General features: G+C 30.1%; 1 protein-coding gene across 1 annotated transcript; it reads left to right on the top strand.

Annotated features, from left to right (window-relative positions):
- Window positions 1–1,939: 1,939 nt before the first annotated feature.
- Window positions 1,940–5,312, top strand: BSH (transcription regulatory protein SNF5, putative (BSH)). The gene is made up of 10 exons (XM_028061253.2): window positions 1,940–2,150; window positions 2,222–2,310; window positions 2,385–2,479; window positions 3,043–3,114; window positions 3,203–3,250; window positions 3,345–3,428; window positions 3,685–3,723; window positions 3,808–3,890; window positions 4,012–4,074; window positions 4,965–5,312. Exons 1-10 carry the CDS (start codon window positions 2,101–2,103, stop codon window positions 5,062–5,064), a joined length of 723 nt encoding a protein of 240 aa, XP_027917054.1. The 5' UTR covers window positions 1,940–2,100; the 3' UTR covers window positions 5,065–5,312.
- The last annotated feature ends 8,424 nt before the right edge of the window (window positions 5,313–13,736 follow it).

Genomic DNA, 13,736 nt, shown 5'->3' on the forward strand with positions numbered 1-13,736 from the left:
CATGAGAACCAAAACATTTATTAAATTTGCAAACAATCATGAAATCTAGTTGATAAAATTTAAAAATATTTTTAAAAAAATATATAAGAAAAACAAAAGTTCAAATTAAAATATATTTTAAATGTTTGTTTACTTCAATTTTTTAAATTTGAATGAATCTTTTTTTTTATCACTAATAAAAGTTATAATACATCACTTTATCAAAATGACACAAAGAACAAATAATAAACACAATAATAAAACTTTAACATAGATATTATATCTTTTGAACTCTAATATATGTTGGATGGTAATAAAAAAATATTAATAGCAATTACATTAAATTTTTACAATATAGTAAATAAAATTTATTTATACAATTATAGTGAAAAGATTACAGTATGATTGATAATGAGTTAAAAAATAAAAATAATTAGATAAAATATATCGGAATAATATTCTACATGATGAAAATAAGCAATAAATAAAAATATTTTAACAAATGTATGTCTTAGAAACAATTTGAGAGACTTTTGAAATAAATCGCACAAAGAAAAACAAATGTATAAGTAAGGGTATGATAAGATGAAAAATACCTTAAAGATCTAAGAAAACTTCTCAAAGATCAACATATATACTCAATTGAGAAATAACGACAATTGTTTTAGCGAAACAAAAAAGTTATCAAAATGAAATAAAAATGAATAATAATAAGTAAATAATATTTTTTTATATTACCTAATAAATAAAATGTTTATGCTATTAAACAATTAAATCAAGAATATTAAGCATTCTCGTGTGAAAGAAAAATATATAATAAATAAAAATATTAAAACATAATAGAAATATTCAAATGTAAGACATAATTTTTTTTAATTGACATACATCATTCTAACATAACTACATAAAGATTATCATAAGATGAAAAATATACTAGATGCGAATGAGTTTCATAACAAACCAAATAATTAGAAGAAATAAAAAATAGAATATATATATATATATATAGGATTACTTAATTAACTATGAATATTTTAATAATTTAAATGGGGACGAAGACATCGCGGGAACGAGTATTATAGCAGGGATATGTACATCCCATACCCAGTTGAAAAAGTCGGGGATTCCCAATATCTATACTCATACCCGGTCAATACGGTGATTTCCCATCAAAACGGAAACAAATTCAGACAATAACCATGAAGACAAATTTATTTGCCATCTCTAATTAGAGCAATCCTTTGAAATTGGATAAGTTCCTAATTAATCCTACCATAGTTCTACCACACTCACTCTTATCTTAATGGTATCATGAAAAACCCTCATTTTTATTTTTAATGTGGGTGTTGTTATGTGCAATCTACATATTTAGTTAAGTTTTAAGTATTTCATAATAGTGAATACTTTAAAATTTATTTTTTTAATTTATTAAATATTTAAAAAAATTATATGTTTAATAAAATACATATGAATAAACTTTTTTATTAATAAAATAAAGTTGCCCTTATATTGTTCTGTCATTTTATTTGTTTTCGTTTGTTTAAAAATATAATATTTTATGATTAATATAAAATAATATTATAATTATCTAACACATTTTTAATATAAATAATAAAATATTTTATATTACATGTATTATCATTATTATGTTAATCACATAATTATACGATGTTTATTTTATAAATATAAATGAACGAGATAATAGAATAAAATAACAATCTACTTAACTAAAAAAATAATTAAAAAGTAATTTCTTTTAATAAATTTATCTAAACAAATTACTAAGAACTTAATTAAACGTACTCTTTATGTATTCATATTATTCAGACGGGGCAAAAAACGTAGTGGGTATCACGCTAAATAGGAGGCAGATTGTGGGCCTGGGTCCCGGCCCAAACGGAACAAGTCGATTCCCTACAATCTGATAATTGAAACTTGTAAAAATTTTAAAAATAAAAATAAAAATTAGACGCAGAAACTGCGGAGTGGTAAGTGTGGGAAGAAGATATTTTTCTGCTGTTTTTGATTTTGGTTTTGGGGGCGCAGAGCAAGTTAGTTTGTGAATCTTTTGCATGAAAACGGCGTCGTAATCATTCATTCGTTCATACGTATTGGGAGAGCATGAAAACCCCGATTTCGGGTTTCTATCGAAACCCTGTTAAGTTCAGAATGTAAGTTTAACAATTGAAACTGTTTGATTTTTGTTGGTTTTTGTAATGCGTGATGAATGATTAATGCACAGGCCAACTGCAGAGAACTTGGTTCCCATTCGATTGGATATCGAAATAGAAGGGCAGAGATACAAAGACGCATTCACTTGGAACCCTTCTGGTAATTTCAAACAAAACCTGCTCATCTTGCTGTTCTTGTTTATTCATTTCGTTGATTGAATTCCGACATTGTAGATCCCGACTCCGAGGTTGTGGTCTTTGCAAAAAGGACTGTTAAAGACTTGAAGCTCCCTCCCGCCTTTGTTACACAAATTGCTCAATCTATTCAAGTACACACATTACCATTTTTGTATGCTTTTCTTCAGATTAGGTTTAATTTCTCTTTTACAATGTTTTAGACAATCTACTTGTTTTAGACCCTTTACATACACTTTTATTGTTAACACATTTTGGTTCCTATAAATTCCTTTTACATTTTACACCCTTTTAATTGGTAGGGACTAAAATGTATTTAAGATTAGGGATTAAAACTTGTAATTTTTAAGTATAGACACTAAGGTGTAAAATTTTATAGACATTTGATCTGTTTGAAGATTTTTTTTTTTATGAAAATTTCAATAATAAAAAAGAAAGAAACATGAAATTTGTTTCTCCATAAGGTAGAATTATTTTATAAATAAGTTAATTTATAGAAGTTATCTCCTATTAACCTCTTTAAAGTTTGATTCCTAACTTGTAGATAAACTAGTCTGTTTCATTTTATTTTTTCTTCAAGAAATGCTTATAGAGAAGTTTCATCCAAATGGACTCACAGTGTTCAAATTAGCAGTTAAATCTTTATTACTATTATTATTGTGCATTTAGCCTAATTTATGTGATCAATTCCTATCAGTCACAGCTCTTGGAGTTTAGATCCTATGAAGGCCAGGATATGTATGCTGGGGAGAAGATTGTTCCGATCAAGGTCTCTCTTTGTTGCCATTTTGTGTTTCTCTTGTTTTATTCAGTGCTTGCTTTGCATTTTAACAAAATAACGTTATTTCTGTTTGCAGCTCGATCTTCGTGTTAATCATACGCTTGTGAAGGACCAGTTTTTATGGGTAAGGTTGGAGCACAACACAGGTGTTGTGGTGTAACATTGCCGTGCTTGTTTGGGTTTATTTCGGTTTTGTGTCTAAAATAATTGAATTCTAGGACTTGAACAACTTTGAGAGTGACCCTGAAGAGTTTGCTAGAATCTTCTGCAAGGACATGGGCATTGAAGATCCTGAGGTTGGAGTAAGTATATCCAATTTTCATTAGTAATGAGTTACAATGATTTGTTAGAGACCTTGGGAGTATAATAGAATTTTGTTAGATAGGCAAAATTATGTTATAGTAAGAAACAATTTGTTGTAATGTAGGTATTGTATTCTTGCTTTTTTCAATGGAATTTTCTTTTTCTTTCTTGCTTTCTTTTCAACATGCACAAGCACACAGACATTTTTGAAAAATTCATCACAGTAAACTGTAAAATGCTTTTTCTGCTTTGCAGCCAGCTATTGCCTTTGCTATCAGAGAGCAACTTTATGAGGTAAGTTTTATTGGTTTATTGATGTACCATTTTCAGGAATTATATAAGGTTCAGTTACCAAAGTCGTTATGTTTCCATATTTAGATCGCAATTCAAAGTGTGGTCTCAGCAAGAGAAAGCAGAATGAGCAAGAAGGGTCGTCGAGGGGCTGAATATACTCCGATCAGGTCTTTTATCATACACTTGTGTGAAGTTTGCACCGCGTGATAAGTGCAATTTTATTATAATTCTAAGTGAATATGCATTTCCTAATTCATGTCTTTTTTGTTCGTCAATGATTTTTTACAGTAGAGGAGGTGCTGTAGCAGTGGACTTGGTCAAGTTATTTGGTCCGAAATCTAGTGTAGTCCGGTAAGTCTTTGTTATAAATTGGAACACTATGTTTCTGCTGAAATTTAATGAGCCTCAGAACTTGGCTCGGAAATTAGTGGCATAGTATGGCTAGTGACATATTTGTTTGTGGCTTGTGCGTTTACGAACAAGAGAAAGATACAAATATCTGTAAAAAGAAAAAAGTTTGGAAATGACGGTGGAATAGAAAAAGAAATGAGATTGAAACTGGAGTTAGATTATATGGAAATATAGTTTTTCCTCAAATGATTTTAATTTGTAAATCTGCTGTTGTTTTTTTTCTTTATTTAACAAATTTCCTGGCTGAGATGAAGACTATTTAGAGCTTTTCAGAGAAATGGAATGCCTTTTTGTTAATTGTTCGTGTGTGTTATAGTTTATTATAAAAAATTCCTTTTACACTTCATTCTCTATTTATCTGTTTATAATATATAAATCCTAAAGCTTAAATTATGACAAGGTCAACTAAGCTTACCACTTATTACCATGTCGGGATTTTGATCAGTATTTTGCAGAATGGTTAGTACGTCAATGCCTCACTTTCTCCTAATCAGATGACACCACTCCAATAACTCCTATTCCTTTGGGCTAGGGTTCTCCCTTCACAAAGGGGTTCCTTTTTCTTCGGCAGACCAATGCCAGTCCAAATATTTTCCCCTGTATCCTACCTACTATTTGAACCTTAAAGTCATTGCCCTTCCAACTAAAACCACTTTGTAACTAATTCTATGATTTTAAACTTGGCGAGTCCTATCACATGATGCATTCACGGGTTCTTTGCGCCAGGAACAAATATGTGTGTGTGTGGGTGTGTATATATATAGTCTTGCATATGAAATTCAATATGAGAAGTTGGCAGGTTTGAGCATATTTTTCTTGAATGCAAACAGGAAAAGAAAGGAGTGGGACGTGTATGAACCTATTGTGGACCTACTTTCCAATGAGGAAGTTGATGCCCTTGAAGCAAAGGAAGAGAGAAATTTCAGGTGAATTGGCTCCGTGATCAGCCACACCATATCAGAAGGGTATAATAGTACTATGATAAGCATAAATAGGAAGGTTAGAGTTTGAAGATTTTGTATTATATGAAAGCTGGGTATCATTTGATTTCTTTGGATGTAATCTTGTAGTGTCTTATTTACATTCTCTGTACCCAAAGCGAAGGAAAAAAAGTGTTTACATCTTTGCAGTGTGTTCTGTTATCGTAGTATCAATAACAATCAAGCCATTTTCCATTAGGTGTTTCCGTGAAACCAAGAGGTCCCTAAATTTGTAGAGTCTACATAAATCTGGTTAACATATTTGAAGTTAAAAGTAATTATTGGAGTGTTTCTCCTACAAGAAATCTTTCTTTATAATCTTGAAAATCTCTATTAAATATACTAGATATTATAAATTAAAAATTCAATTCGAGGGGTCCTCTCTTCTCCTTTGGATTACCATTCTCTGTCTGCTGTTAGTTTTTTCTTTTTCTCAACCATCTCCAATTACCCTTATTTTATCTTCATTTGTATATTTGTTCTTGATTGGTGATCCTTTTCAAGCAAATACATTTATTTTAATAAACTAACCTTTGTATGTTATAGAAAATATCTATAGTTTAACATTACTTTATAGTACAATTTATATTATTCATTTTAAATCTTTATTTTTTTTTTATATTTCAAAGATATCTAATATGAATTTTGATCATTGCACCAAGAAATCTAAATCCAACGTCCTTCAAAAGACATGAATTAATAGAACTATCATAACTTCCACAAAACGTCATCAACATCAGATGACAACTCAAACGAAAGCAGTAAGTGTAAGCACAAAGAGCGTGGTCAATGTCTTGGTATTTCTATTATTTTTCCTTTCTTTCTACCTTTTACTTTTTATTTCTAATTTAGGGTAATTAAAATCATCATGTTAATAAAGGAAATTGTTAATAGATGTGAATTCACTGCATGCATTGAAAACCTATTCAGAATCTTCTCTTCATACCGAAAATATAATCTCGTTTGGTGTACAATTCTTTAGATATTTTTGTCCTTTAAATATATTGTAACTCTCAAGTCTCTTTCTTAATTAAAAGTTTGCAACTACTCTAATAAAAAAGTGACAATGTCGACGATTTAAATAAAGCCAAAAAAGGCACGTGGATTCGAGAGAAGAAAAACCCGTGGTGATTATGAAGTTTTCGTCTTCCTTTGTTCTGAAATTTCGTGGTCCTCAAATTGGATGATTTATGTTCACAGAAACTCCATGAAAAATTCCAAATTGTTTATTTTCACCAGATTAAAGAATGTTTAGAGAAGATTTATTTTATTTTAAAACATTTATTTGAAGATTATGTAGCATCTATTTTATTTATTTTTGGCAGCACGAATGAATGAGAAGTTGTACAATTGTTTTATTGGTAGGCGTAGATGGTGGAATGTAGTCAACTTTTTTAGCAATCAAATAATATACGAATCTGATTTGGATGATTATGACTTACCACCATAATCATTGGTCCTAAACTTTTCTTTTGATTCTTCCCCATTACACGGAAGAATTTATTTGCTACATAAATAACAAATCATTTAAATCTTTTCACTTGAATCACTTTGATCTTAAAACCTTTTTATTTTAAATGATATGTTCTTTAAAAATGTGCAAATAACATCTTCCGGTTCTAATTACCTATACTAATTAAAAAATTAACAACATTTAAAAAAGTACATTATACATAATATTTGTAATATCTCAATTTTATCAGTTTAAAAACTAATAAAATATGATCTTTCATCTTAGGATTAAAAACAAATAAAATAATGTATAAAATATATTAATAAAAGATCAAAATATAACATTTATACAAATCAACTAAAAATCACTTCTACCTCTATACACAACTAACCACTTATAACCGTTTCCACTAAAATCTTTCACCAACCTAACTAATGATTCATCACCACAAAATAAAGACAAACGAAGACAAAACCACAGAAGAAGGATAAAATAATATGCAATTTTTTTTAATAATTAAAGAATACAATCACTTAAATCATACATAACCAATAATCCTATTTCATACAAAGACCTAAAAATATGACTCAATTATCTATATACTTGCATTGATATTGGATACTGGTAAGTTGTGCACTTATAGTGGCAATAATGCTCTGCAGAGCGATAAACAAAGAGTTATACTCTATCACATATAAGGTTAGTCTGTTAATTTCTTTGGTCAAGGTAAAATCCATAGACTAAGACCTCTTACTCCTCTCACCATATATCCCATTCTTCTCTACTTAATTAGAGTATTAGAATAACTTTCAACTCGATCCCTATATCAATGCATATACACCACAAGAATTCACTATTAATTCTCCTTGAATTAGCATTAAGCAATATCAACTCAACCTCATATAAATAATATCAATTACATCTCATATACCAATATTTTAATAGGCAACAATCCACATTTACCACAAAACACCAAAGTTTTAGCATAGAAAATTACTACTAGAATTTGATGTATTCGCTCGACAAATAAATAACTAGAACTCACAAAAGTAAATTCCTCCAAAATTGTGATGTATTCTGGCTTAGCGATTATAAAGTCAGTAAGCTCTCTGACTTTGGATTCACTCAGCGACTACAAAGTCAATAAGCTCTCTGAATTTGGATTCGCACAACGAGTTCAACGAGTCTACATAATTCTATAGAACTTAACTCTGTATAAGTATGTTATCTCAGTCCAGTATAAGTGTGTTATCTCAGTCCAGTCTAAGCATTCCAACAGCCATTACAAATGCCAAAACATACCAATTACAATTTCACAACATTTATCAACTAAATTTATAACACTTGCAGTACTAATCATACAACATTTCATAATCTTATCATACAACCAAATCATGTAAATGTGGGGATTTAACCCCCAATTCAACAGGTAAATCTAATCACACAACTCAATCATGCCAACAAATCTCAGTAAAATACTACAATTAGTAATTCAAACATGTATATAAATTAAAAAACAGTGCAATTAACTTCTCTTACTTGTTATCCAACTTAGGCAGCTCTATAAATGTCAAACACATCTAACTCCATATCCACAAGATGCTTTATCTACTACACATAAAAACATCACAAGAACGACCGTTATGATGTCTGATCAATATAAACTCATACGAATGATTTAAATGACACATGCACAAATTGGATCAAGAAAGGGGTAGAAAACTAACTTACTTAAACGAAAAAATTGATCGGTCCAAATTGAAGTGCTCGTTGCGAGGATCACTCCTATAGTTTCGGTACTTCAATCAGATGACCAAAAAAGAACTATCAAAAAGGAGCTAGAGAACTATAGAAAAATAGTTTCTAGAGATGATGTATTTTAAAATAATAAAACTTGTTCTAATAAAATTATTTATACTAAAACCTATTAATATTAAAATAATTGAATATAATAATTTTTAAATGACTGTTACTTTTAAAATATCATTTTTAAATCTTTACAATATTCCATAAAAAAATGAAAATGCAATGTTATTTTCTAGGTTGTACAGTATTCAAATAAATGAATGAAAATACATAATATTTATTATTATGATGTGATTTGCTTTAATTCGTATTATATACTAAAAAAAATCAAACTAATCTATTTAATTTGACTTGAATTCTCATATTGAACTAATTCAAATGGATTAATATCTAAAATAAAACAACATAATAAATAATATAATTATCTTTTTTATGAAAGACAATGGTGACAGAGACAGTGCATATATTTACTAATGATGATAAAAGTGAGTACATTGTTGAGAAGTAAGCAATAATGACTCTTGATTTGTCGGTGTATTGAAATGGATGAAAGAGAAAAATAAAAAGTACAAGTGACTATGCTAGAATAAAATTATTAAAATATTTAATGAAAAAAATGCATAAAAATGTAGTTTTTCAAAGGAAGTGTAAGAATATAAAAACCTATTTAAACAAGACATAAATTTACCTTTCAATTATTCATTAATTATAAATGAAAAACATTCTATATGCTTTATTTCTTTTCTATAAACTCTACAATTACAATAAAAATAAATATTTATCAAATAAATCACTATACTAAAAATTCTAGTAACATAACATCTGTATTATAATTTTAATTGCATAACAAAATAACAAAAGCTTCTTGTAATCCAAACTTCAAATAAACACGTGTCAACATTTTACAACAACATACTATATTTGTTTATTAAGAATTTATGGCTCCGTGTCGGTGATAAGAAAATAATAGTACAAAGAAGGATGATTTTTTCTTTCCTATAAACATGTATAAACATGTAAAGACTATTAATATTTAATGAGAAGATATTGAATTATAATAAAAACATAACTTAGATTATTTAGATTCTTTTAATCTAACATTATTGAAGTTTTGTCTTAGTAGGTTGTATTCGCTTGGTGTGATGGTATTGTTTAAGGAAATTAAGAACGATCGATTATAAAAACTAATTGTGTTTATTTTGGAGCGATTTGTAAGGAAATGAGAGGACGGATAAACGAAATTGATCACTTCTCCCATTACATGAAGGTTGAGAAGATTTGTAAGGATCGTGTGTCATTTTACAATTATAACATTGTCATGTGTTGTTATTTTTTGAACTCAGCTTTGTAGGTGTAAGGTGTTAGAATTAATTGACGAATTAATTTTATTAGTGACTCATTTGAAATATTATGGACCCAATTGTGATTTAATAAAATATAAATACTTATTGGTTATTATTATGGGAATTGATAATGAAATAAAAAAAAAGATAAAGATAAAATAAAACCAACTTGATGGACGTTGGTTTATAAAAAGAATTGGGGTTCTGTCTCTGATCATAAGGTTCTTTTCACTGTAACCCATCAAGAACGTGTGAGAAGAGAAAGAAAGGCAAAGAGATAGATTGGGAAACGGTGATTGAAGAGCACACAAGATTACAAATTTGAAGAACGCATATTCACAGGATCTCTCATGGATCAAGGTTAGTGCTCTATTATGTTTTATCGAGTGAGAATCATAAATCTTAAAGATCCTTAATTAGTTTTACATGTGGTATCAGAGTCAGGTTGTAGGATTTATGATTCTCCTATTATGTGATGTTTCTCCCTTATTATGTTTTTTCCTAATGTTATAAGCCCTAATTTAATTTTATGAATGATGATGATGCCATGGATCAAGTGCATCCGCTGTGCCATTAAAATGCCATTAATTAGAATTTATGCATGCGCGTGCTTTACTGTAATGGAGTTTTGTTTTTAATTGGAAGAAAGAAATGAATGAAAGTTAAGAACTGTAAGTTAAGAACTGTTACCTGTGCAAATAATATGACATTGATTGAAAATAAAAAACCGTTACTGTTGAAATGAAGCAAAGTGAATGACATTGTTAATTGTGTGAACGTGTACAATTGGAAGTTTCAGTTTTCCAATTTTGGTTTTTCTCCTGACGCACGAACACGAATGTAAATGGGTTGTAGTTTATTAAGATTAAAGTCTAATGTTTTTATTGGATTATGTTATCAATAAAATTAATATTAATTATTTTTATCTATATAAATAATTAATAATTTTATTTTAATTTGTAATAATATTTATGTTTGTTATTGTTAAATTAAAATTAATGAAGATGCTATATAAAGTTTATAGCAATTAAATATTTATTTATTTATTTGAAATCAAGTGTGATAAATTTTGTTAGTCACCAAAGTGGCCAAAATTTTAAAGTTTATATGATTTCAAATTATTAATGTTTTTTATTTTAATTACCCATAGTATGGATGCTAAATTATGAATAATTAAATTTATGGGTTAATTAAAATTCATTAATTATAAGACATTTAAGGATCGCCCAAAGGTTGATTAATTGTTCTCATAATTAATAAACATGATTGTAGATAATTTTGTATGCGCCACTAGTTTTATTTATATACCCAAAGGTAGTAGGTGATTCTAGTTGATGCATATTTTAATTATCAATAATGTTATAATATGATTAGCATCATTATGTTTATGTTTGTGTATTAGTGGATCTCCCAAAGGAGAACATTAGTATGCATAGAATGATTGTTTATATCTGAATCTGTTTTTACGTTTAGTTTTATGACTCAAAGCATTAATGTTAGGCATGTGTTAATTGCAGTCTTTGTTCCGGCATCTTTACACGCGCATGCTTCGTCTGTTCCAGTCTTTAATGGGTTGAGTTTCCCTGACTGGAGTGAGCAAGTCCAATTTCACTTAGGTGTGTTGGATCTTGATCTAGCTTTTCTAGTTGAAAAGTCGGCTGCTATCACGGATGCTAGTAGCAATGAAGAGAAAGCCCATTATAAAGCCTGGGTAAGATCAAACAGACTTAGATTAATGTTTATGAGAATGAGCATAGCAAGTAATATAAAGTCAGCTCTTCCCAAAACTGATGACGCAAAAGAATTTATGAAATTTGTGGAAGAGCGCTCCCAAACTGCTGATAAGTCTCTCGCTGGGACACTGATGAGTACGTTGACCACTATGAAGTTTGACGGTTTGCGTACTATGCATGAGCATGTGATCAAGATGACAAATATCGCAGCAAGACTCAAGTCTTTAGGAATGGCAGTGGATGAAGGTTTTCTCGTGCAGTTCATTCTGAACTCATTACCGTCTGAATATAGTCCGTTCCAGATGAACTATAACACCATGAAAGACAAGTGGAATGTGCATGAATTGCACAGTATGCTAGTTCAGGAGGAGACCCGACTGAAGAATTTAGGAAGCCACTCTATTCAGTATGTGAAGAATCAAGGAGCTGTTGGAAAGAAAGTTGCTAAGAAACATGGAAAGGGTAAAGGACCACTAAAGATTGACGAGTCCTCAACCAAAATCCAGAAGAAAAATGACAAATGTCATTTCTGCGGGAAGTTTGGACATTTCCAGAAGGACTGCATAAAGCGTAAGGCTTGGTTCGAAAAGAAAGGTGAGCATAATGCTTACGTATGTTTTGAATCAAACTTAACTGAAGTTCCCCATAATACGTGGTGGATTGATTCTGGATGTACGACTCATGTTTCTAATGTGATGTAGGGATTTCTTACAACCCGAACCATAAACCCAAATGAGAAGTTTGTCTTCATGGGCAATAAAGAGAAAGTTCCAGTGGAAGCGGTTGGGACTTATCGTCTAATCCTCGACACTTGATATCACTTAGACCTTATGGATACTTTTTATGTACCTAGTATCACTAGGAATTTAATTTCTTTGTCTAAGCTTGATATTGCTGGATATTCTTTTAAGTTTGGGAATGGTTGTTTCAGTTTGTTTAAGCGTACTTTTATGATTGGATCTGGTACACTTTATGATGGTTTATATAAATTGAATTTAGATAATTTATATGCTGAAACTTTTATGACTTTGCATCACAATGTTGGCACTAAACGTAGTTTAGTGGATGAACGATCTGCTTACTTGTGGTATAAACGTTTGGGACATATTTCCAAAGAAAGAATGCAAAGATTAGTAAAGAATGAAATCCTTCCGGATTTAGATTTTACTGATCTGAATGTGTGTGTGGATTGTATTAAAGGCAAACAAACTAAACACACAAAGAAAGGAGCCATGAGAAGCACTCAGCTTCTTGAACTCATACACACCGATATATGTGGTCCGTTTGATGTAAATTCTTTCAATAAAGAGAAGTACTTCATCACCTTTATTGATGATTTTTCGCGTTATGGACTTGTCTATCTACTGCATGAGAAATCTCAATCAGTAAATGCCTTGGAAGTTTATATAAGTGAAGTGGAAAGGCAATTAGACAGAAAGGTGAAAATCGTAAGGTCTGATAGAGGTGGTGAGTATTATGGAAGATATGATGAAAGTGGACAACACCTTGGTCCGTTCGCTAAGTTCCTTGAGAAACGTGGTATTTGTGCTCAAGACACAATGCCAAGCACACCACAACAAAATGGTGTATCAGAAAGGCGTAATCGAACCTTAATGGATATGGTTAGGAGTATGTTAAGTAATTCATGTTTACCTGTATCATTGTGGATGTATGCTTTAAAGACTGCCATGTATTTGTGAACAGGGTTCCTAGTAAAGTTGTTCAAAAGACTCCTTTTGAGTTATGGACGAATAGGAAACCCAGTTTGAGACACCTGCATGTTTAGGGTTGTCAGGCAGAAGTAAGAATATACAATCCGCAAGAAAAGAAACTGGATGAAAGAACAATCAGTGGATTTTTCATTGGTTATCCAGAAAAATCAAATGGGTATATGTTTTACTGTCCTACCCATAGTACTAGAATCGTTGAAACTGGAAATGCTCGGTTCATTGAAAATGGTGAAACCAGTGGGAGTGAAGCTTCACGAAATATGGAGATTAAGGAAGTTAGAGTACAAGTTCCTATAACTAGTACTTCTTTATCAAGAGTTGTTGTTCCACATGTTGTAGAAACTTACAACAATCAAGAAGAACAACAAATTAATGATCCCGAGGTTAATAATGAACCGATAGTAGAACAACCACAAGAAATAATATTAAGAAGATCTCACAGAGATAGAAAGTCTGCTATTTCGAATGATTATATGGTTTATCTACAAGAGTCAGAAAATGACTTAAGCATTGATAATGATCCAATTTCTTTTTCAGAAGCCATTAATGGTGATAAT

Source organism: Vigna unguiculata, chromosome 3, assembly GCF_037176805.1.
Source record: "Vigna unguiculata cultivar grain cowpea cultivar isolate G323 ecotype 2 chromosome 3, ASM3717680v1, whole genome shotgun sequence".
Taxonomy (NCBI): domain Eukaryota; kingdom Viridiplantae; phylum Streptophyta; class Magnoliopsida; order Fabales; family Fabaceae; genus Vigna; species Vigna unguiculata.